The following is a 24,987-nucleotide window of genomic DNA, read 5'->3' on the forward strand; positions in this document are numbered from 1 at the left end:
GCTATTGAGATGAGTTGAATAACAGGAAAATGGAGTTGGTCGCGATTTTTATGAGCTGGAAAACGCTCGCATTGAGTGTTTTTATTGGCGGTAATGGGTTTTTAGAATTAGGTTACTGTATTGCTGCGATTTAATTATTTAAGTCTGACACAGAAAAACGCGATGTACCTATAAGACGCGCTGCTTCCATTTGGGACTTTCTCGGACTTTCGCGGGTGGATTTCACTGTGATTGGATGATTCGTGGTCGATTGTATAAATTGTAGAAAAATGAGTAAAAAAATCGCGATAAATGCCTTCATAAACACAAAAATCGATTTCAGAAAATCTTTCTTGCTTAAAGTTCATTGTAAGTACATTCCTTGCCAATCTTACCTGAAAAAATCACGATTAATAAGCATAAAATCTGCGCACAAAAGAATTTTAATCGAATAACGAATTTGGCGTGTTAGATGTAAAACGAAAGTACATGAAAAAAACATGACCGTAGAGCTTTTATATTATGAACTTGTCGGCGCATTAGCATACGCCTGCATTTTTGGGCGTATGACAATGAACATCTCGGTGATATGTTGAAAGAAACAGTTTCAATTGAACTGCTGCATATTCATATGAAAAAACCTTATCTATAAGTAACGAAAAGAATTTCTCGTCGACGTGCCATTCATCACATAATCACATTCATGGATTGCAAAAGTCATATTCGCGCAAAGTTTGCGTGCTGCGAGATAACGCCGACGGGACACGCACCCACAAGTGCGTTGGTTTTTACTTAAATTCCAGTTATTTTGCTCTCATAATTTAAGATAACATATGAATATACGTATAATGTTATAATACGCTAGTTATAACTATTTAATATTTGTTTTGAAGACCATTGAGGTTGTGTGCTAATGCACATAATTATGTGACCTTTTTAGACTGATAATGAAAATTGTACTATGCAACGCTTTTGCGGCAAGAATGTGTATAGCATATCGACGCTCCCAACGAAGACTCGCACGCGTTTCGGGACAACCGCGAATGATAAAAATCGGATAATATTTATATGTATATTTGACAAGGGCGCCGACTTGGCAGCCCAGGACTCCGTGGGAAAGACCGAGTCGAGATGGCTCGCATCTTTCTTGACAACGGTGCCAAAGTCAGCGCTGCCAACCTCTTCGGCGACACGCCTTTAGTTCTTGTCTCGGACAAGAACGCGAACAATCCAATGGTAAAGTTGTTAATCAAGGGGTTGACGCTGCAAAAGATCGACCAACCGACGATCGAGCTTAAAGACGAGCGCTTCATGGAGGAGTACCCGGATCTGTGGGATTATTATCAAGACTGCATCGAGCACGCTTACAGGACCAAATTCACCAAGTTCGCCAAGAACTGCACATTTATGCAACTCCTCCTACAGTGTCCCTGCGATATTGCAACGTTGATGCGGGACAAGTGTTTCGAGAGCAACTTCGACATGTCCGACCTCTACAGTTTTGGCATGTACACCGAGGACCTGATCCGAGCTTACGAGCGCGCGCAAAACTTCAGTTGCTCGATGCTCCAACTGGAGAAGACGATCAACACGATTTTTCAACATTTCGTGGACTATAACGTGGTCTGGAAGGGAGTTCGCTACTTAAGCAAGTGTTACTGCCGGAAGATGACGCATCGCGAATTGGTACCGCTGCTGGACTGCGCGGTGGTGCGCAACCACGTTGAGCTAACGGAGATGTTTTTACAAAACGGAGCCGACGTCAACGTGAGAATTGTCCATCAAGCGGCGGCGACGCCGCTGCTTCTCGCGCTCGAGAGGCACAATGCCAACGTACAGGCGCCGATGCTGCTGAAATACGGAGCCAAGGTTTGGGCCAAAGACAAGTTCGGCTTGAACGCTCTGCACTACGTGGCCTTCCTCCGTGGAACGGCCCGAGCTGGCCAGACTTTTCATCGAGAAAGGCATTTCGCTGGACGAAAGAGGTGAGATCCGGCATAATCAGCCGATACACCTGGCTGCCGAAAGGGGAAGAGGCGAATTGGTCAAGTATATTCTCTAAACTTGGATCAGATTTCTATGATGAGCACGTATTAATAAACCATGTTTTTCAGGTGAACCTCTTCGCAGACCACGGCGCCGACGTGAATTCGCGAGCAAACGAATCGCCCGAAGACGACACGTTTCCGCTTTACCTCGCGGCTGTGGAAGCTTTGCTCAAACGCGGCGCGAACGTCAACATGAAAACTAAGACCGGTCGCACTGCTTTACACAAAGCCTGCCAGCTACGACTGAGCCAGAGCATCAATGTCGTCGAGGACAACCTGGGCAAAACGCCGTTCGCTCTCTTCACTCGCACTTCTATAAGAGCTCCAGCAAAGAGGCCGATCACCGACATGATCAAGGCTCTGGCGAAGAGGAAGGCTTGCCAGCCTCAGATCGAAGTGAAGGACGAGGAGATCATGAAGACTTATAACCAGCGACTCTGGAATTCTTATCACCGCTGCATCGAAGAGGTCCATAAAACGAGGTCTACGAGGATCGTCGAGAGCTGCACGTTCTTCCAACTCCTCACGAAGGATTCTCCTCAGATTGCTACGTTGATGCGGAATCCCGAGTTTGAAGTAAATTTCCAGCTGTACGATCTGCAGAGTGAATTTCCCATGTTTGCCGAAGACATCACGAAATACGCCACTTTATAATCGAATGGGAGAACACGATAAACGAGGCGATGAATTACGCTTTTCCCGATGTTTTTTTGAGGAACGTGGTTCGCTTCATAGTCGATTCTTTCAAATAAGGATATTGTTGATCAATGTAACTTGATACCTGTGATTCTATTAATTCTCATATTCCCATAGAGACTCTCAGAATGATTTACTACGCTTTTTTTCATAGTATTAGAACTTATGACATCATTGCTTGGGGCGGTGCATATAGGAATAGCCGAGACCAAGTTCAAAAATTAAAAAACAAAATTTTAAAAATCATCAATAAAAATAACTTTTTGTTACAAGACAATCCATTAAATATAGGACAACTGTTTGCTTTCGAAGCTCTTAAACTACACTACTATGATCTCAAAGAAAAATTCTTAGCATCAGATAGTGTTACTAGGAATAGAAGTATTATTATACCAAAAACAAATAAGAGAATCAGCAATAAGAACAGCTATATGAAAGCAATTAATGTATATAATGAGCTTCCTAATCGACTAAAAGTATTAAATATAAATAAATACCCTCAAAAGAAAATCATAAAAGACTGGATACGATACAACTGTTAGAAAAATAATAAAAGAAAAAAATTGTTTCTGTATGCAATACACAAATTAGTTATTAGAAGCTAATGCCAAATGTATATATCTTAGTTTTAAGTTTTAATTTTAAGTTTTGTTTATATTTTTCTTTTTCCTTTGTAACCAGACTGCGAACAGGTAATTTTATTTACATCTGCAGGTTTCCAGGTATGAAATACATACCTTGTAAATTTCTTCTGGTAATAATAAATAAATAAATAAATAAATTCATTTCGTCGCACGCATGTCGTTGTACTTCTATTTCTATTTTTGTTTGGCTAATCTTTGATCTTTGTCACCAAATACAACAGTGTAAAAAGTATTACAATAAAACTAGACCATGATTTTTTTTAACTTTACTATAATTTTCATTAATTCCAAATTTTGATATACCAATCATAATAACAACATAATAAATTAATCGATATTAATTATGCTTTTATCAAGGGGCGCGACAGCGCCGCGCTGGCAAGAAAAAGTACGAAGTACGATTTGTCGACGGCGCAACCCTATATACTTTGAAATTGGGTTTTCTTAACCTTAAAAAAATCTCGAGAGCATTTAAATCATTACTATTGCGCGTATGCGCAATGTGCTGGTATCTACTTGAATATATTAACCTAATCTTTCACGATTAAAAAGATTCATCCAAAAATATTAAGTTATTAACTTAATATTGCAAGTTGAAAATTTGCTCGGTATATTTCTTTTCGTTCAGAGTTTCCATCCTCTCCCGATTTTTTTGTCTCCTCCGGTCACGTGACTTCCGGTGAGTATTATATTAGGTATTATACACCAGTGGTTAAAGTGGTTCATCTACTTTACCGACATTCGTCTGCTACTCGGCGACCCACGCGATTATATGCATATAATAATGCTATCCTCTCTTAAAAAAATGATTCCTCCTCTCTTAAAAAAATAATGGACTTGGTTGTGAAGCCTTTAATACGTGATTCTGATTGGTTGCTATGGTCGGTTGCCTAGGTAACAGATAAGAACCCGCGCGCTTTAAATTCATAACTCTCATAACAGTCATAACCCCAGGTAGAAGGGTCAAGGCATTATTGAGAATATTTACTTTTAACAGTTGTGAGAGAATTTGAGGTTTTTCCATTGCATTGCATTTGCTCTCATTTGAAAACTAATTTCTAGAGAGCTCATTTTTTGCATATAGATTTCTATTTTGATTGTGAAAATATTTAAAGTTGAATTGACCTTAACTGAAATACTTTTGATTTCGACTTCAACACCCATGATAATTATTTAGTCGTATAAGTTATTCACATCAGTGTCGGAATCGAAATCAAAAGTATTTCAGTTAAGGTTAATTCAACTTTGTATATTGTTTCATTGACACAAAAGAAATCTATATGTAAAATATGAGCTCTCTAAACTTGTTAGTTTTCGAATGAGAGCAAATGCAAAAATAGAAAAATAGGCATCGATCTCAAAATCTCTCACGACTGTTAAGAGTCAAAATTCTTATTAATGTCTTGACAAGAAAGGCAAAATATTTATCACTTTCTTCATGTAAAAATACACTGGAAAGCAGAAATACAATGTGCTAGAGATAGTATTTACTGCGTAATTGCCTATAAGCAAAATGTGACCCGCCAAATTATAAAATTCACATGGGCCTCAATGTGAAAATATGAATAAAAACAGTTAAAATAAAATCATCTGGATTACATGTTTCTATAGGTAGCATATCAAGTATCTGTGTAAAATTTCAATTGTCTAGCTTTTTTACAATGCAAATGAATAGCGTTGTAATGATAGGCTTATACTCACTGACTCTTCTACTGAACTTTTCTTCAAATTCACTTCTCAGACCTTAACGTCAACGACTTTGGGCATTGTTAATATATTTATATTAAAAGTATTACAGAATATGGTAACATATGGTAAAAATATTAGCAGAAATTAGTGTACCCAAAACTTATGGTGTTTTTTCTACCAGGATTATTAGACATAGATATAATAAGGAAAAGCGCGAAACGCGCCTTCATTCCTAGTACGATTATATGCGCGATGCGATCAATGTCTAAAGCAATAGTAGCTTATTGTCTATCGAATAGATCAAGATTTCATGAAGTGCAATAGCATGAAGGATATGCTTTGTAAAAAATGTGGAATCTCCCAAAAAAACTTTTTTCAAAAGTGAAAACCTTGGCAAGAAAAAGACTAATAAACGTAGTAAATCTCTAAATATTAAAATGTCAAGTAAATGTTTTTTGCTATACGCATTAAGATATAAAATTAAAGTTAAAATTAGTTTTCCCAAAAAATGATATCTTAAAAATTGGCCTCTCATTCAGGATACCTAAAGAATGAGATTTTGTATATCGTGTAGAAGATGACAACAATATTCTAGTTTTATAATCTGTCCAGATCTTTTCAACATTTTTTTGTTCTATATAATTCTATGTAATTAATCTCTACTTTGATCGGAGTCTACTTGTTTCTTTTATTTTAATCCTAACAAATTAAATATGTTTTATCATTTTAAATCAGAGTAGATCAATAAATATCAATTTTTTTTTTCAATTTGAATTAATAAAGCTATCTGATCTAGAAAAATTATTACAACAAACTGCAGAATGAGTCTAAACAAAATCTAACGCAAAGGGTTTGGAATACAAATATACAGGTTTCAAATAAAAAAAGAATGAAAAGTTAATTGAGTTTTTTTTTATTATACGAAAACGTTAATTTAGATTTTCAGAGCATACTTTCTTTGCGGGAACGCAGAGTTCTTCCTGACCTCCTTCAGCGTTTTACGGCTGGCTTGGTATGGGGTAAGCTTTCTGCGGATAGCTCTGGTCTTCTTGGGCCTCAAGTCCAATGGCTTGTACTTCTTGTTTTTGTACAAAAGACGAAGGTTCTCCTTCTGCTTCTGGTGCATAATAATGTATACACGGGCAATAGCTTTGCGGACCACACGGCTGTAATTAGAAAGACAAATAATGCCATGAGTTTCTGCGTTGAGGTTATAATCCAGATATAAGCAGAAGTACGTATACTTACATCTTGGAGAGCTTCGAAGCAGGTCCTCCGGTGACTTTGGCTACTCGCAGGCTGGTCAGCTCAGTTTTGAGCTCCTCCAGCTGCTTGAGCAGCTCCTTCTTGTCCTTCGTCCTCAGCTCCGAACACTTGACCTTACCCTGTAACAAGTGATTGAAGCATGTATTGTAATGAATATGCAACATAACCTTACCACTACTATCCAAATTTTTATTTTCTATTCATTTTGTAACACAAATTAAGGTAATCAAAAGTCCCGACAACGCGATTCCAACACTACACCGAAGCACTTTTGCGTTATTAACGGAAATCAATGAAAATAAAGTCTCGGAAACATGGTAAATATGAGCGACGTTGCCGGACGGATGGCCCGTCTTTTGACACATTTGTTTATAACCATATTTAACAATTGGCCGAAACTTGTCACACGTATAAAAAGCTCGAGAACTGATCTTTAACACTATCGTTCGAAATTTTCAATGTTTTCAAGGATGTCATGAATAAAAACGGATTTTATAGAAGCTTCTTCGACTAACCATTTTGCCAGATTTTGGGCTGTAAAAAGAGAAAGGAGAGGGGGACGGAACGACCAGACCAAGAGCTGGAACGGTGCGGAACGCGTAAGGACCGGAAGTCGCGCGACAATCGCGGTTCAATTCCGCGATATTTTATTATCGATTCTGTTGCGCGGGAGGATTTGAAAATGACTGTCGAACATTGTTAAGCCGACGACGACGTTCGTTATGGCAAAACTCGTTTGTTCAACAAAATTGTTTCAACATTCATCATTGATGACCTCTTATCTGCCGAACTAGCGTAGTCGTGTGCTTGAAACGAAAAAAAATCGATAAAACTACGCAAAATCAAGGTGAAGAATCAGACCAACGCCACCTATACCTCGAGCTTTACAGAATCCGCGCAATCCGCACTCAGTTCAGACTCGTCTCGCGGGACGTCGTCGTCGCGTGTGGGTGTGTTTCAGAGGCGAGTCCGCGAGTGCGATATATATGTATATATATATGTATATGTATATACCTATACATACTCGCGCATATATACACACAATCGTCGTCAAGAGTATGAGCGCATTAGCGTGAATAATAAGCGCGCACACAGACAACAAATGGGTCGCTCTGGACGACGGCGGTGGCAGCGGCGGGCGGCCAATGATCAGTGCGACTCTGACGACGTCTAGCTCTCGCTTTGGGGGTCGTTACACAGGATCAGTAGAGGGAGACTCGCGAGTCTCGCGACTGACAGCTGACTCGTTTCGTCGAAGTAGAGAAAGAAAGAACAGCGCGAGGATCATGTGAAGAAACAGACATGTGTATATAAACCAAGGCATCGAGCGTATTTCTCCATTCCCATCCTGCGGTGCAAGTGCGCGCCGCTGCAAACTTACATATCTACTTACACTCCCCCGCGAACGTCTCTGTTGAAGCAATAAAAAGAAGTGTAGAGTTTCGGTCGAGCAAGTCGCGACCGCTCGATGTTGTTACGAGCCATCAGTGCTGCTGTGCCGCAGTCGAGGCTGATCTCCTGCAGCATCGTCACGTGCAGCGTTGGACGAGGTCCTGGAGAACTGCAACCATTGCTACGATGATCTGAAAGAGAGCGAAGGGGAAGGCAAGAGAGGAACTTATAATTGCGAGCTTCCAACTACACGATTCTGGTGAGTGGAGACCATCTGAATCTCTCTAGAGTCTAGCTAATGAATGCTCTGATTGTCTGTCAAACTTGTGCTGAATGTCATGTATATAGGCCCGACGATACTGCACCGATATCAGTGGCTCGATGACGCTGTATGTATGTGGGTATAGGGTTCAGGTCGACGAGATAATGATTGTGTGCAGCATAGTGCGGAGGAGTTCGCGTGTCAGCGTATATTAAAATTAAGTATGCGTGCCTGTAACACTTTTATTCACGGCGAGTTTTTCGATGTCTTGTGGCGGATGGGATGGGCGTATGTATTGTGTAGAGTGTATGCGAAACGTAAAACGCGACAGATATTCTCTCTGGACGTCGCGATGTTTAAAGTTCAGTACCGCCTTTTGTTCCTTTTTTGTCGTGTGTAATTGGCCTTTGATGGGTATGCTAATCGCTGGGTTTCCATCCAGCAGCTTCTTCAAATGAGTCGAAAAGATGCTTGCTTGTCCAAACAAATAATTATGCAAGTGTGGGTGTAATGCAGTCAGGCATGATGGTGTGTCTCTACATTTTGCTTTTTGGTATTTTGTTTTCATGCGTGTTGTATCTTATCTGCATGCTTACTACGACTGGCCACAGTTGAAGACAGCTCCTCATGTAAGCTTTCGCATAAATTGTAGGCTCCGTAATGGAGGATAGTACGAGCGTCAAATCTACAGAATCAGTGGCGACTAGTGATGAATATGAATTCGTAAGCGAAAAAGAAACTATCAAACAATCACAATCATTGCTTGAGTCGCCAATGCTGAAAATTGCCAACAATGGTAATTTAAAAGATCTTCAGAATAATTTACACGAGGTAAATTAACTTTGTAGCTTGTGAGAATAATGAGTTTTGCAGTTTTTTCATGAGAAATTATCACTATTGAGTGCAGGTTTTGACTGAAGAATCCAAGATGAATGAGGACACGGAATTAAAGATAATACCAAGTAATGTTTCAAATATCCAAAAAACAAAGACAATTGGTCAAAGCAAATTCTACGATGTCACATCTTCATGTGCAGTGACCCCGGAAAAACAAGATGAGGAGAAACCAGATGACTACATAGAAGAAGGTAGGTTGACAGTCATAGCATCTATATGTCACATTATCATAATCATAATCGAACATTTGCTTTCTTCTTCAGAACTATGTATTTTATCAGATGTTCAACAAGAATACACAAAATTTGATGCAGTTACTTACCTTGGATCCGCTCAAATCAATGCTCCAAAGTCAGAGGCTGAAATTCAGCATAATATGAAAATATTGGCTGAGCAGTCAACGGTTCCAATCAAAGTGTCCATTTCAGTACCAAGCTGTTCTCAAGGAAGTGTTATGTGAGTGTCAAATGTTATGATTATGCCAAGAATTTCTTATATTAACACTTTTCATCATTCCGAATTTTTTTTATTACATGGTCTTTTGTAGCTTGTATGACTCTGCAACTCAACAGCCTATAAAGAGTTATGAGGTACAGAGAATTCTTTTTTATGCGAGAGGCGAAAGTACGGGGTCTTGCGCAGCATGTTTTGCTTTTACTTGGTCTCATGGAGATACCCAAGAATCTGCTATATTTCAATGTCATGCTTTTCGTTGCGATATACCAGAAGCTGTAAGTCAATAGCTGGAAAAAAATTGATTAAGAGTATCAGGTTTATTATTATTGAGCATCATTATTTGTGCATTTCAGATAAGACAAGTATCTTCATGCTTTGCAAAAGCCTTTCAAAGGTTTCCCAGATCAATGACCAATTCTCTGACAGGCAGTGACTTCAACAATGGATTTAATCCTGTTAGTGATAAAGTTAACTCCAGAGTGTTTATTTTTGAAGTTACTATGGAGATCAAAGAGGAAGATGGAAAGGGTGCTTATAATACAGTTCCCAAAGATAGAAATTGCTTTAAGCTGCGTAGTAATGTTCCAAAGCAAGTATGGTTAAACATACAACAAGTCAAAGAAGGAGGTATTACACTGGAAATAGAGAGGTGCTTTGGTGTTTTAGTCAGTCCTGGTCGTAATGTTAAGCACAGTGATATGAGATTGTTAGAAATGGTTAGTATATTTTAGATTAGTTTACATACTTTAAATGTTATAATCAATTATAAATCACGTTTTAAACTTTGCAGCAAATAAGTTCATCACCTATGGTGTCAGATAAACAGAGTTATAATGTTTGTGGAAAATGGGATCCAGCTGATCCTGCTTTAGAGACCTTAAATATTGAAACGGAAGGCAAAATTTTCATGACAGTTGCTGTAGACTTAGTTATTCGCGGTATAAGAGAACCTGTAAGATTTGTTATTGAAACGTCCGTTAAAGTTTTCCAACAAAATGAGAGGTTTTGGTCTTTTTACAAGAAAAATCTTATACAGCAGTTTTTCCTTAACTCTAAAGAGGTAAATAAATTTGAGATAATTGACAAATATACGTTAATATACATTTCAGTGAAAGACAATGTCAAATATTAAAATATTCGTTTTCAGATAATTTCGAATGAGGGGAATGAAATTCATTACGAGGTCCAAAATATTGAAACATCTGGTGAAATAGACAGAAATAGATTAAATCTAGCTTTGAACTTGGCTTCATTAATTAGGTCACCTTCGTTAACGAGTATTGATACCCTTACTCCTAAAGAAGATTTCGATTCGGGTGCGCCGAAAAGTTTCACGTAAGCTTAGGTTTTTATGCAAGAAAATATTTATGAATGTTTGATGATTTTAGATGGCGATGAACCAATGCTGAGTGGAACTGGCGAAGTTTCGAAAGATTGCTCAGCAGATGAACTTGCTAGTTGGGCAGAAGTTTTAGATAGCTGGCAAGTTAATGAACAACGTCCAAAGCTTCTTGTAAAACTAGCAAGACAAGGCATACCAGAAGCTCTTAGAGGTGAGGTGTGGCAGAGGCTAAGCAACTGTGATAACTCTCAAGAAATGATGGACAAATATCGAATGCTCATCACAAAGGTAAAATATTCGACAATGCATAAATTTGGGATACTTAATTTTAAGTTTTGATCTTACAACCCTTCGCACATTGTTTTTATCAATAATGCTTCAGCGCGTTCTTAACGATGCAAATTATTTTAACAGGAAAGCAGTTGCGAAGGCGTAATTCTGCGGGATATTAACAGAACATTTCCTGCTCATGATTTCTTCAAAGAGACTGGTGGCTTGGGACAAGATTCTCTGTACAGGATAAGCAAAGCATATGCAGTATATGACGAAGAAATTGGTTATTGTCAAGGTCTTAGCTTCCTAGTCGCAAGTTTACTTTTACATGTGTGTTTCACATTTTAATCATTTGAAATCTAATAATCATCGATCGATTATCTTATCGGAAACGTTTTCTTCCAGATGCCCGAAGAGCAAGCATTTTGTGTTTTAGTCAAACTAATGTACGGCTATGGCTTAAGGGACTTGTATAAAGACAGATTTGATAATCTTCACATGAGGTTTTATCAGCTCAACCGGCTGATGGAGGTAACTAAACATTTTTCTGAACCAGGCGCCTTGTAATAATTGTAAAAAAGTTTTCATATTTTTCTTTCTAATTAAAGGATCAGTTGCCTGAACTGTACAAGCACTTCTGTGATCGCGGTATAGAGACGCACATGTTCGCCGCACAATGGTTTCTTACGTTGTTCACCGCCAGGTTTCCGCTGTATCTTGTCTTTCACATACTAGACGTCTTTCTGCTACAAGGACTCGACACACTATTCCAAGTTGCTCTCGCCCTTCTGACGGTAAGCATTAATTGAATTATTCATTTACTCTTTGCCTGTATAATCGCATTTATCGTCTTTTATTTTTGAATAGCTATGTAAAAAAGAACTGCTCCAGTTGGACTTCGAGAGCACTCTCAAATACTTCCGAGTACACTTACCAAAACGATGCCGTAGCGAAGAGGTCTCGCGATATGTCATGAAGCTTGCCTGTTCAATCACGCTTAAAAAATTAAAGAAGTACGAAGCGGAATTCATGGCATTGAAAGGTAATTTTGTCTTCTACGTTTAATTTACGTTTTTTCGTACTGCGACGAGATGTGGGATCACCTCAATTTTTATTTTTTCTATACTTGTTCCTTCTGTTCGACAGTTCTTATGTTGTTAATATTTTTCAATTGCATTTGTTGTTGTAATAGTAGCACATATCTTTACCCTGCTGTTGATTCTCTAGTCGACAGAGAAGTATGTTGGAGAACAATTGTACTCCAATTATATATGTCCCCAAGCGTGATGCATTTACGTGTTGTTATTACGCATAATTTTAAAGTTTGCTTGGATCTCTCGGTGAATCTTGTCATTCTTGGTTTCAAACAGAAAATAGTTTTAATGACATTTTAACATATGAATAGTTCAGTATACCGTGAGACCCGTGCATATCTATTTTTAAGTTCTCTCTATTTAACTGTTGCTCTCTGGTTTGGTTTTATGTTTAAGTTTAAGCTATAGGTATCCAGGGTTGTATACGAGAATGAAAAAGCGTTAAACGTATAGAATTAATTCAACCCTACACTACTAAAAACTATAAAAACCACGATGTAGTAAATATAAAAAAACTATATGTTAAGTGTATGTATTTAGTGTTAAAGTAGTAATTATGCTAGTCGCTTCTTTTGTTCATATAGTATAAGGAATGCTAGTAGAAAAAGGTCTGACCAAAGTATTGCCTATTTATAATAAACCTATTACTCTATAGCTCTAGCATGGAAACTGAGATATTATCGAATTATTTGTTTTAATATTGTACTTCTTCTATTATTACTCCAAGACATTTTTCTAATGTAACTCTACGATTACCATTCGCTTCTCAACGAGCTTAAATATTCTAATAACAATGTCCTGTCCGCTAGATTTCTTATCGTTCTATTTTTGTACATTTTTTTATGTACCAAGAAAAAAAACAATCAGCTAATGGTATTGCATGTTTGGCGTCTTACTGTAATCTCCGTGCAAGAGTGTGCGCGACGATTCTAAAAGAAGAAGCGCCCGCTCTTCCGCGTGGATAACATATATGTACATTAACACAGCTTGTGTCTCGCTCAATATAGTAGCAAAGTGACTATCGATGTTCTGTGCAATGTTTGTTCGACCCGAGGTGACGGTTTTGTTCTTAAATACCTTTAAAATAGTGTTTTGTTTTCAAAACCACAAAAAAAAACGATGAATTAGAACATTAAGTTCATAGCTAACCGATCGCGATGGTACCTTTTTTACATGAATGTCTCAGTATTGATAATGATTATTGAGTATTTAATACCGGAGATGATGATAATGAAAAAAAAAACAATTATTTCTTGAGAATGATCTTGTACAGAGATCGAGCAAAAAACATGACTATATATTTTGCAGAGCACGATTCCGGAAGTGGCAAGAGGAGAACAGGACTGGCCGTTAAAAAGCGCTTAGAAAAAATCGAAAAGTACCGCACTAGGCTAAACGAATACTTAAACAAAAACTTCGGCCTAATTGAGCTTCCCCTACAAAATCTCGAAGAGCTGCATTTCTTTCAGTGACCAAGTCTAGTTCGTCTGTCGAGTTGAGTCTTCTTCCTGTTTCTGTCTTCTCGCTCTCTTCTCTCTGACTGTCTCTCTTATTATTCTTATACTATATACTACTTCTCTCTGCGTCTTCCTTTACCGCTACTTGTATACACTGTCTCTATCTCTCTCTATATTTATATAATGGATATTACCTCGTGTCAGCGCGACGCAGTTTGACTCTTTTTGGATTGTATCATGCGTGATTTGTTTTCCATATTTATTTATTTATTTATTTGTTTGTTTGTTTGTTTGTATACGCCTAGACGACACTTATATATATTTACGAACCTCCGAGAGGACAATAATATAGTATAGACAAGCGTGTGTTTTTCGATGCTTTGAATATTTTGTTGTGCGTAGCATAATGATATAGCCAGGACCCGATATATAATATACTTACGAAATACTGATTAGCTGCAGTTATTAATGAGTCGCTTTGAGCCAAATGCACTCTGCTGCTCAGCGCTGTAGGACTGTGCAGGCAGTGAGAAAATCGATATTATTATTTAATACTAATATATAGTTATACCGCACGAGCGAGTTGAACGCGACAAACAAAAAAGAGATAGAGATTCTAGAGAACGATGCGTTTCTTTTGTTACACGATATCTCTTGTATACATATGTTTTTCTTTGTTTTTCTATCAGTATTGCGTTTTTAAAGTCTGTTAACAATAAATGACCCCCTGAACGTCTTTTAGTTTTCATTTAGTCCCCTCCAATTCCCAGCCATCCCAACTGTATCAGTCGATCCCCAGCTTTTAGGATAAATCGACGTAATATTTTTTTTGTTTGTTTTTTTTTGTACTGCTGCACCTTACATCCTATATACGTAGTTACTAACTGCATCTGCAGTACACTGTTCGCTAAGTTGATTTACTGTATACACCTGTGGTACACTGGGAAACGACAATGTATGTTATTATTATATCGATATGAGTATCAGCGAAAAATATCGGCACTCGATCACGTTTGATGTCGTCTTTTTTTGCAAACTTTGAATGAATTACCGAAGCTTCATGTTTTGAAAAATTCTATTTGTCACGTAAGAGCCAAAGTGGATATTTTTCAACGTTTTGATTTGTACACCACTTGTCTCTCTGAATGTAGCTGGTATACTGTACACTCTCAGAGTTTTGTGTTGCTTTTAATCAGTGGAGATAACACATGCGTAGGCAAAAAAACTAACACCACCCTTTTGTATACGATAGCGATCATCTCCGTAAGGTATAAAAGAACAACTCGACTCGTTCCCTCGAAATCATCATCGTTAACGAACATAGCACACTCTCTTGCATTATCATATCACGGACTAACATAGCCATATATTCACAATCTCTCGCGCCAGCTGTTGTCCGTCCCGATATGACGCATATTACAGCGATGATAAACCATAACTGTGTGTGTCGCTCCAAATTCTCTGCGCCGCCGCTCGGAAAGTCAGGTACACACACCGCACGCACGTGGAATTGCTTAGAGGCGCGTGTTGCAAGAGATATGTGTACAGCTCGAAGCTATGCAGGAGCAACAGCGGCGGTGGCGGCGGCAGCGGCAGCGATCTGTCCCCACCACAAAAACGCACACACATACACATGCTCGATCCGCGACGGCGGCGGTAAATCGGAGCTGCCGCTGGCAGTGATCGGCCGTCGCTGCTGCGGCCCGGACTGTGTGTCTGTCTGTTGTTGTGTTTATTACGTGTAGCTCTTGAACTTCAGGACTTTCCTCATGGCTTCGATGGCCAAGCGCTTCTCCCTCGGCAAGATCAGTAAGGATCGTTGACTTTTTATTTTCGAATAGACAATGTGTGTGAGCAGGAATATGCTTATGCGTCCGCGCGCGCGCGAATATAATTGGGCAGCTTCAGGAATCTCTGCGGCAGCTCGAGGGTCTCAAGGACGGTGCGCTTAGAGGTGCATTTATATTCGTGAATGGCAAAAGGAGGGATCGGCTCTTTTGTGCAGCGTTAGCTGCAACGCTCGCTCGAACAGCATACGAGTATACCTGCAGTCTCTCGAGTCGCGTATAATATTTACTATTTTCGCGCGCCGGATGATTTTTAGACGTTTGACGCGCGCCGGGAGAGGGAGAAGATGATGCAGCCTGTGTACAGATGCTGTCAAAATAGCCCCTGTGTAGACGCCAACTCTACATTGTTTCATATTAAATCACTCGCGCCAATAGCGACTCTTTTGTCGAGCTACATGCCCCACACCTGTTTCCCCCTCGTCATATATTTTCTCATCTCATCCATCCGAGGCATCGATTCGATGAAAAAAAAATCATCGACCGCACCGCGTGCTCGCTGTGTGTGGGTTGTATACATAGCACGCGCGCACGTGTTGAGAGATCGCGAATCAGCTGATCGATGTATATAGAGGCGGTAAACGCATCATCTCTCTCATCATCATCATCATCGCCTGTGTGTTGTTGTTCTCGGTGAGCGCAGAGGCGCAGGAGAATGCGGACGAGTACAGCAACGAGGTGGAGCAGCTTCGGGGAATCGTCGCCCGTACCGAGGAGGAGAAGCAGCGACTCGAACTCGAGTTGGCGCAGGTCAAGGAGATGCTGCAGCGCGAGGTCAATCGGGCCGATGTGGAGAGCCGCAGGAACAACGTTATCATCACCGAGTATAAGCAGGTGCGAAGCATTTTTTTTTATCTCTGTCTATCCTTTGATGTTACGCGTATACGATCTTCTGAGTGAAATGTGCGCGGATACTTAATAAACATGGATTGTTATTGCGCGTGTGAGGTATTGGCGGTGCCGTAACCGGTTACGGTCATTCGAATGCTGCTGCTGATGCGATTCAGACGTCTAATAAATCGCGTCAATTTGCGCATGAGAGATTTTTTGTTTCTCTCAGCCGATGCGCTCTCCGTCCGAGTCTGATCTTTGTCGAGCCGTGACAGTCGAATTGTCGTTATTTTTTTTATCAGAAAGATAAAGATAGTTTGGAAAAGTCTTATTGTCTTATCGCTTGCATGCGGAGTCGTTTCCTCAATTACTATTTAATTGATTCAAACGTGAGCCCGCTGTAAAAACTCTTTGCATTGAATGACGATAACGATTTTTATATCGATCCAATGACCTCAGCTAGAGAAGGTTCTCCCGCGATCTGGCAACGAAAGTGCATCATCTACCCGAGTTCGTTATCACCTGCCGCTACGTGAAATTGACTCATTATACCGGATGCGCTAACAGATTTCCTGCGCGTTTCCGCATAGCCGATTGTTTACATCTGCATTCGACCGCTATGTACAGTGTGCTTGTAGTAGCATGGAAGAATCGTTTGCGCAATTATAATACGCCGCATCTCCGCAATTACTCTTTATCGCCTAACTAATCAGCTCAACGTGGCTCTTTTTCTTTCCTCAGATCTGTCAGCGCTTGGAAGACGATTACAATACTGCCAATGCGTCCCTCAGCGAGCTACGCGTGAGTTTTATTTTTAAGGTTTTACTTTTTTTACGAGAAAGCATACGAGCTGTGACAAAGTGCACCTGAACTTGACGTTTTCCACGATACTCGCGTGAGTCATCCTCGAGCTTTATCACAAAATTGCAGTAGATTTCGTTCGTAAAATCAGGCAGCACTTTATCGGTGTATCCTCCAGCTTTTATCAGTGTAAACATACAGTTCTTTCATCATCTCGATTTCCAAACTTTTCAGACAAAGGTCTCCAAGTGCGACAAGTGCGCCAGCACTGCATTGGACTCGAGCGGTGCAGCGAGCAACGCGACGTCCCATCCTCTGGAGAACAGAGTCGATCCGATTCTCAGTAGAGCCCAGGAACGCGTCAGGGAGCTCGAACTCGAACTCGCGCAGACGAAGCTGGCGCACGTGGAAGCCGAGTGCAGGAATCAGGTAATGACACGCGCGCTCTATCCGATGTCAATCGTTATCGATTTTGCCGGGCCGATAAGCCCGCGGTCTGTGTTTGCTCATGATAGAGCGACGGCTTTTTAATTTTTATTCGAACTAAACATTGTCTGGCTTATCGAGGTATTTTTTGCGCGACGGTAGTTTTATTTTCCGTGGCTTTAGATATTTATTTTCAAATACTTTTTCCCAGGATCTAACGCACCAGCTGCACGCCACATCGGCAGAGCTGAACGCCGCGCGCAACAGCTGGCCCTGGCTGAGCAAGACGCTGTCAAGCATCAAGGAGGCAGCTAACAAGCGGGAGATGACGGCTGGCGGAGCTGGAGGTGGATCAGTCGCCGGTATCCTGAGACGCGAGAGCGCGCCCAGCGGCGAGATGAGACACGCGCTGCACTCGCAGAGCCGCGACAGTTTCAAGGAGGCCGTGTGATACAAGCAGCACGTCCTCCTCGTCGGCCGCCAGACACTAGTCACTGGACTGGGGCTATTCCGGGCCTTCTGATTTATCGTTCGAATGTCGATCGGGTATCGTGTTTCGCGGATCGCATACTGCGGCGATCTGGTCGCCTGGATTCAATGTGTTTTTATTTTTATTTTCGAACTTCACTCGTTCACCGAGGAATTATTGCATTCCGCTCGGCTGATGGAAAATAAATGTTGATGCTTGACAGATGTTGAATATTTTCGAGCGACGAGTTGTGTATGTATATTTGAGCATTCGAGTATAATCGCTCGCGAATGCCCGCTGCAAATAGTTCCAGTCCTATCACACATTAACACTCAAAAACACGTGTAGATCTAATCTCGAGATATACTTAACGATATAATACAAAAATGGCGAGAACGTATTATCGCTGTGCGCAAAAAATATGTGCGGCGCACATTCAGAGTTATAGACGTCCTCGTGCGTGCGCTTGCTGAGACAACAGAAAAATAAAATAATCGAGCAAACGAAAAAAAAAACTGATGAAAGTAGATTATACGCGAGGAGCACACTGCGACTCTTTTCCTCTTGGTTCGACAACGTTTTTTTCATTATTCGTTTATTCGTCCAGAGAAATTTTATTTCAGTGTCGGTTAAGAACTTAAGATTTTTTTATACGTGAATCCAACTTGTAGTTATTAACGAGTATCCAGAGAGTAGTGGAAATTCGCAACCCTAGAATGCTACATTTACATTTCGAACGTGCGTCGTGATATTACATTCTGACGTATTTTTTACCTTCGTTTTAAGTGTTTTTTTATGTATTTACTTTTATATTCTTTGCTTAAATTTTTTACGAAATGCTTAAAATCGCGAGCTTCTGTAGCATTTTAGGGTTTCCATTGAACGAAAATTTGTGTTTTATTGTTTCTAAAATAATTAGTTGATACTTTTTGTATTAGTATTTCGATTTATCACAGATGGATAAAAAGATAAATTAATTAACAATAAATCCCTGACTGTAATTTGGTATCATCAGTATTGGCCAATTACTTTTAATTCATTTTTTAACCAGGACTGCTTCATCACTAATCGAATTTTTGTCACGTTGCACATCAATGATCGAGACTAAATCTTGAACTTCTCATGCGTATCCTCTGTAATACCTTCATTGTATCCTCTAAAAAGCGATTGCGTTCAAACGAGTCAGTGCGTCGATTAAATTCGCCATTTTTCAAGTCTAGTTGAATGAACTTGAGATAATGTAACGAGTGGCTGTAACGTCTAGGGTAAAAATCAAACGAATAACGAACGTGGATTTTTTAGGTGATCGTTTGAATTCGTCCATTAACCATTCCTATATAGTTACATATTAAAGGCGAGCAATTAAGATTGCGCATTCAATGTTAACATTCCAAAAATGAATGATAAAAAGTCATTTATAAGAACGACCTATTATTTTTGTAATATGTTACATTTTTTTTTTAATTTTCTCAATTGGCACAAACACTTACGTCATTAGATTTATCTTATAGTCATTCAGCGTTGAAAGGTTACGACGTTTTGTAATAAAGCATTCTTTTTGGCTCTTATTTAGGAACTCTCAAGAGTTCATTTAAGATATTGTCGTAGTTTTGATAATTAAAATAAAATACCTAATAAAAAACTTTAAAAGAATATTTTGCACTTTGTAGTAAAGCAAGTCGGGATATAATTACATGTCACTTCATTTCAGCGCTATATTTAGTTAATAATTCTAGCAGATTACGAATAAGATCACTCTTATAAGTATCACAAAAACATTACCTATCATTTGACAGAACACGCAATATATTCAATATCAATATTAGTCAATATTGTTATTTTGGTGTAAATAATAGTTACATATACAATACATTCACATATTTTGAAAGGAGTCTTTGCAATATAAAAATCTGTTTGTAAATTTTGCCTTGTGCCATAAGTATTGGATTGTTTTATTAAAGTTATTATTGGAATTTTGTTAATATTTAAACAATGTAAAAAAGTATACGTAATAAAGACTTACCTTAATTTTCAAGTTATGTTAGTGTCTCTCGGTTTATGTCAATTTTTCTGGATTTTTCATAGAAATAAATGTTTGTTAGTTTGTTTTGTACGACTAATTATTATTGCGATTATTAAATTGCGTCATTACTGTAGGCACAAGAACGAACGACTATATAAACGTATGTAAATATGATAAAATCATTGTGTAATGGAATACAAGTCGAAATAATAAAGGAACATTATTGTACATAGTGGTATATTTTTATTTAAAACTTTTTCATAATAAAGAGTAGTTTCCAATTTTCATTTTCATGTTTTCTGGCCTCTGGCTATTTGTTTATCACTACTTAATTTTTTTAATTTAAAGCCTACTTAAGAAACTCTACGTTACTATATTTGGCTAAGTTCTCATATCATTTTTCTAGGATAAAATGATATGTCATATCAGTCTCAGACAAAGTATTAGTGATAGCTTAGGTATAAATTTAATTATTTTCCTTTGTACAATATCAGACTGTACAAAACTTTATAATATATAAGCTTTTAACACGGTCATAGACTATTCATATTTATACTTCATAGAAAAATAACGCAAGTACTCTAGTTTTATTAATTAGAAAAAAAGGTAGATAAGAAATTTTTGATTTTCAGAAGTACAGATATGCTTTAACTGTGTACTAAAAACAGTGCTATTCATGAAGACAGATCCATGCTTTTAAATATTTTTATAAATTGCTTAAATTTTTCTATAAATATTTTCCTTATGTCAGACTGTAAAATAACTAGGAAAATTGATCAAACCAATTATTATACAAATTGTAGAAAATTATACAGATATTTTGGAAATATATCCAACAATATCAAAGGTAAATAAACTATTTTGTCCGTATAGATTCACAAAAGTTTAGTTCCGAATATTTGATTTCATATTCGATGTCGTCAAAATTAATATACATACATATAACTATATTGTAAGATCAAAAGACATTTAAGCAATGAACACATTCGTTTTGGAGCATGCTTATTTGAATAATGCCTTAAAACGTCAACTATAATGAATTTATCAACTTACGCGTAATTATTTCTATGCAGCATTCGACAGTGCTCACCAAATATCACATAGACCACTATGTCTAATCTCGTTAATATTGGTCTAAAAGGAGTTCACTGTCAGCTACTATGTTAAATGTGCTTTAACGTCAGTTTAGAAACGCTCATAACTGATCGTCAATCTGAACACTTAATTAAGATTCTTAACTTTTTTCAGCTTGAACGAAATACAAAATGATCTTCATAAAAAATATAGAAATTGTTATTCACCTAGAAATCAGAAATGATTATTAATAGTTGTGAAAAACCCTAACATTGATACGTAAAAATACTCAACTAGACCCTAACCGTAATTTTCGTTCGGAGGATGAAGCATCGGTAAATTTATTCCCATGCCTTCGGCATCGAACCTTTGCAATATTCTCAACAACCATATCGGAAAGCCATTCCTGACGACATAAATGTCATTTTCGTTTTCCAAATCGTTCTCGAGCACGTTGATGAGCGGTCTGAGATCGTTTATGTGCTGATTCCCATCAGCCTCCATGTGGTTTCCCTCGTCATCCAAATTGTTGTTCGCGAGATCTCTGTTTTCAACTTCGGGAACGTCAAAATTCCACCCAATTCTCGGTGCATCAGCTATGCTAGGCGAGTCTGAATCCGAGGAGTGATCGTGTGCTATACTTGACAAATCGTATTCAGGAGATAAATCAGGGGGAGAATTTGAGTTTGGATAGCCAGAGTCCATTATTTCCGGTGACCAACTGTTTGGTGGACTTTCTGGTGTGTCTGGAGATATTCTTTCCAGTTTCGTTTCTTTCTGTGTATTTATTCTCATTTCGGGAATTTTCCCGTTAAAGCTTTTTGGTATAGTACCAGTATAATGTCTTAATTTTTCAGGACTTTCAGAGTAATTTGTTTGGGGCGAATTTCCACTACTAACAGTTAAAAATATATATATATATATTTATATTTTAACAAGATTGTACAAATACTTAATGGATACAGTTTGAAAAAGATCTATTCGTGCAAAATTGTAAAATTTACCTGAAATTACTTTCAGCTATCACAGATTCATTTGAACATGCGCTTGATTTATTTTGTTGGCTCCCGTTTTCCGTAAGTACTTCGTTTGATGATTCGTTTGTGCATAACAATAAACCGTCATTGCTGCTACTGGAAGAATTTGAATTAGAACGTCTAGTTCTGGGTTTTGAAATTTTCCGTTTTTTACTTGTCAAAGATGATGGAACGTGTGGTGAACTCGTGTATTTAGGATCTTCGAAAGTATTTTCGCTTACATTGTTTAACGCTTCATTGTGATTTAATTTTAACTTTTTGTTTGGTTTATTGGGTAAAGGACTTGCAAGATCAGATTCGAGTAACGGATCTGTCAAATCTTCCAAGTACAAGCCTCTGCTTATTTGAGATGGCTCTAAATACATACTACACATGCTTGTATGTTTGGTGAAAGAATCTTCTGTAAAATCAGTCATTGAATCATTTGCTTGTATTGGTTGATGAGGAAGCAGTGAAGTACTTAACTCTTCAATCTTGTTATCAATATCGATTGAAGAGGCTTGTGCCTGAACACGTGAATTTTTCGTGTTCTCCGAATTATCAGAATCTTTCGTTTCCGAAAAACTGGAGATCATAATAGAATCATCTACAGCTGAATTGTCCAACTCACTAGAACGACTTTCAGTAACTATATCGTCCAAACATACGTCGTCTGGATGAATTGATGGAGTACTATTTTCCTCCTCTGTATCCCACATTTCAGATTTAGCCTTCAGATCATGCGTTTCATTTTCAATCCATGGTGTATTTTCCCACTCTTCTTCACCGACTACGTCTACATCGTTACCGTCATTGCGCGAGAAATAATCTGCACCAGGTCCTGGATCTTCATTCCATGCATCATAATATCCCGGTGGATAATCGTGATCCAGAAAGTCGTTTGGATCTCGATCATTGATACTGTCGTCGGATACTGTCGACGGAGCGATTAACACGACTGGGCCATTTTCTCTGTCAACAACCGACCAGCCAGCATTTTGCAATATCTGCTTTAATTCATCCGACGATATATAGTATTTTTTCATAAATCTTAGCAAATATGCCAGAGAAATTTCTTCTTCTAAACCGTCCTCATTTATGGAAAACTTTCTTATGTAATATACAGCATCATCAAGGATTTTCTGCTCATCCGAGCGATTATCAATCTCAAATGGATATTCGTGAGTTGCTACAGGATTATAAAGACCTTCTGTACCTGTTACTTTTTCAACACTCAAATCGTAACTTTTATGGAAGACTGCCATTTGTGAACAAGCACCAAGACTTTCAGTTCCTGGTGGTCCATCGCATATTCCATGGAATGTTACTTCATACTCTGGGAATCTTGTCACAATATTGTTTGCCCTGTAATTAAGCAGATGACTAGATACTATGTTGGCTAATAAAAAAATTTGTAGATTGCTAAAAGAAATAAAAAACAACTGTACCAATCTTGAAACTGTATTCTGGTCCATTCAAACTTGTGATCCCAATGCCTAAATTTTGCCATGTTTGAAAAAAGTACATTGAAATCTGCATTTGGTGTTGTAATGATTGCTACTTTGGGCCTTATATATCCAAATATATTGAACGGTAACTCGGTCAAGGGTTCAGGATATAGGTGCTCAACTCTATGTGAGAAAGTCAAGTAAAGAAACTGTTTCAAAAGTAAAACCATGCATAGATTGAAGCATACTCACAATTCTATACACACAACAGCATCGCAGCCCTCTAGAGACTTGTCGTGTTGAGTGACGCTACCCTCCATTACTCTGAAAACCAAGGGAGTTGATCTTTTGTGCAAGTAGTCAGTGTGCAGCGGTCTCGTCTTCTCTTTATACGTGTCCAGAGTGTTCTTGTCGATATCCACAAACAGAGCCTCCTCCACGCCAATCATCCTCTTCAGGTAGATGGCAAACCCAAGCTCCGAACATCCAAAATCAACAATCTAAAAACCATGAATAATTGCATAGAGAATTCAAAACGTAAACAAAGCCTGACGAAAAATTGCGCAGTAGTGCACATACCTTCTTCAGTTTACCACCGTATCTCTTATCCGTCAGCACGTTCACGACAGCCTCGTATCTCTGAATGAAAGCAGGCGGCGAGAACCTGATGGTCGACTTGCTCTCCTCGCCATCATTGGACAACCTCCGCTGAAGGTTCACCTGTTCCTTCATCGCCTTGGACTGGGCTCCAACACCGGCGTAAGGGTCGTCGTCTCCCATGAGTCGCCTCTTATCACCGCTGCAGCGGTTGTAAACAAACTTACCCAAAAGGTAGAAAACGTGGAAGAGCACGATTATCATCGTGCAGTCTCCTTCTGCCAAGAATCTCGACCTCTTCCGTTTCCGTATTTAATGTTTACACGCGCGTATCTTTATTTACTGTTATCGTTATTGTTTTCGAATAAGAAGGTACTGCTGAGATTGCTAACACCAAGGGTGAGAGGTTGACCAAGCGCATCGCGGACGAGATAGCTATATGGATCGTGCAGCGTTGTTGCGGTTACGTTATAAGTACTGCATTCGCGGAGAGTATACCTACTATATACTGCGTCTGACGTATTGTCGCGCCTTTTCGAATACCGGTGCGAAAATATCGCGATAACTATACACTTTACACAATATCGAATATGGAGGATTATGGAATATGGAGCTCAAATAGTTTGGGTATACCTATATAGTATAACATAAACTATAGATTATATATATATATTGTGGTCTTTTTGCGCGCGCTGTTTATCTAATTATCTTCCGTCTGCTCGCGCTTGCGCAGTTGATACTGTTTGAATTAGCCAGGCAATTCTCGTGTAACTTGTAAGCAACAGGATAAATACATTATTTGGATTTAACATCTAAAAGTATTGTTGTTGACTACAGAAAACAACAAAAAGATTAAAACAGAGTAAAATCAGTATCGAAATTAAACGGTTAATTTTTGACACAATGGTTGATAAAAAAATAAATCCCATATAGTAGAGTAGAGAATAAACGTACTCGGAC

The 24,987-nt window shown here is 38.6% G+C and overlaps 4 protein-coding genes across 9 annotated transcripts; 2 read left to right on the forward strand and 2 right to left on the reverse strand.

Moving 5' to 3' along the window:
* Positions 1–1,110: 1,110 nt before the first annotated feature.
* On the forward strand, positions 1,111–2,681 carry LOC107980630. The gene is made up of 2 exons (XM_016981566.1): positions 1,111–1,911; positions 2,094–2,681. The coding sequence occupies exons 1-2, from the start codon at positions 1,111–1,113 to the stop codon at positions 2,679–2,681; spliced, it is 1,389 nt and encodes a 462-aa protein (XP_016837055.1).
* A 3,271-nt stretch (positions 2,682–5,952) lies between these two features.
* On the reverse strand, positions 5,953–6,972 carry LOC100121722 (60S ribosomal protein L35). Its single transcript, XM_001602951.5, has 3 exons — positions 6,838–6,972; positions 6,305–6,441; positions 5,953–6,222 (listed from the first exon to the last, which is right to left on the reverse strand). Exons 1-3 carry the CDS (start codon positions 6,838–6,840, stop codon positions 5,991–5,993), a joined length of 372 nt encoding a protein of 123 aa, XP_001603001.1. The 5' UTR covers positions 6,841–6,972; the 3' UTR covers positions 5,953–5,990.
* A 265-nt stretch (positions 6,973–7,237) lies between these two features.
* On the forward strand, positions 7,238–20,120 carry LOC100121707 (rab GTPase-activating protein 1-like). 5 transcript variants are annotated; one of them, XM_031922793.2, is made up of 18 exons: positions 7,238–7,973; positions 8,063–8,197; positions 8,629–8,807; positions 8,884–9,064; positions 9,137–9,329; positions 9,421–9,604; positions 9,683–10,045; positions 10,120–10,389; positions 10,477–10,645; positions 10,718–10,959; positions 11,086–11,274; positions 11,350–11,475; positions 11,553–11,738; positions 11,812–11,986; positions 15,986–16,176; positions 16,915–16,974; positions 17,209–17,403; positions 17,612–20,120. In XM_031922793.2, exons 3-18 carry the CDS (start codon positions 8,637–8,639, stop codon positions 17,849–17,851), a joined length of 3,135 nt encoding a protein of 1,044 aa, XP_031778653.1. In that variant the 5' UTR covers positions 7,238–7,973; positions 8,063–8,197; positions 8,629–8,636; the 3' UTR covers positions 17,852–20,120. The 5 variants fall into 5 exon arrangements, with proteins under 5 accessions (XP_031778653.1, XP_016837156.1, XP_001605320.2 ...); XM_016981667.3 differs by having other exon boundaries at positions 8,063–8,193; XM_001605270.6 differs by lacking the exon at positions 8,063–8,197.
* On the reverse strand, positions 18,631–24,639 carry LOC100121690. 2 transcript variants are annotated; one of them, XM_001605251.5, is made up of 6 exons: positions 24,010–24,639; positions 23,683–23,930; positions 23,431–23,613; positions 21,971–23,347; positions 21,272–21,861; positions 18,631–21,193 (listed from the first exon to the last, which is right to left on the reverse strand). In XM_001605251.5, the coding sequence occupies exons 1-6, from the start codon at positions 24,289–24,291 to the stop codon at positions 21,186–21,188; spliced, it is 2,688 nt and encodes an 895-aa protein (XP_001605301.2). In that variant the 5' UTR covers positions 24,292–24,639; the 3' UTR covers positions 18,631–21,185. The 2 variants fall into 2 exon arrangements, with proteins under 2 accessions (XP_001605301.2, XP_008212479.1); XM_008214257.3 differs by having other exon boundaries at positions 21,261–21,861.
* Between the last annotated feature and the right edge of the window lie 348 nt (positions 24,640–24,987).

This window comes from Nasonia vitripennis, chromosome 2 (genome assembly GCF_009193385.2).
Source record: "Nasonia vitripennis strain AsymCx chromosome 2, Nvit_psr_1.1, whole genome shotgun sequence".
NCBI lineage: Eukaryota > Metazoa > Arthropoda > Insecta > Hymenoptera > Pteromalidae > Nasonia > Nasonia vitripennis.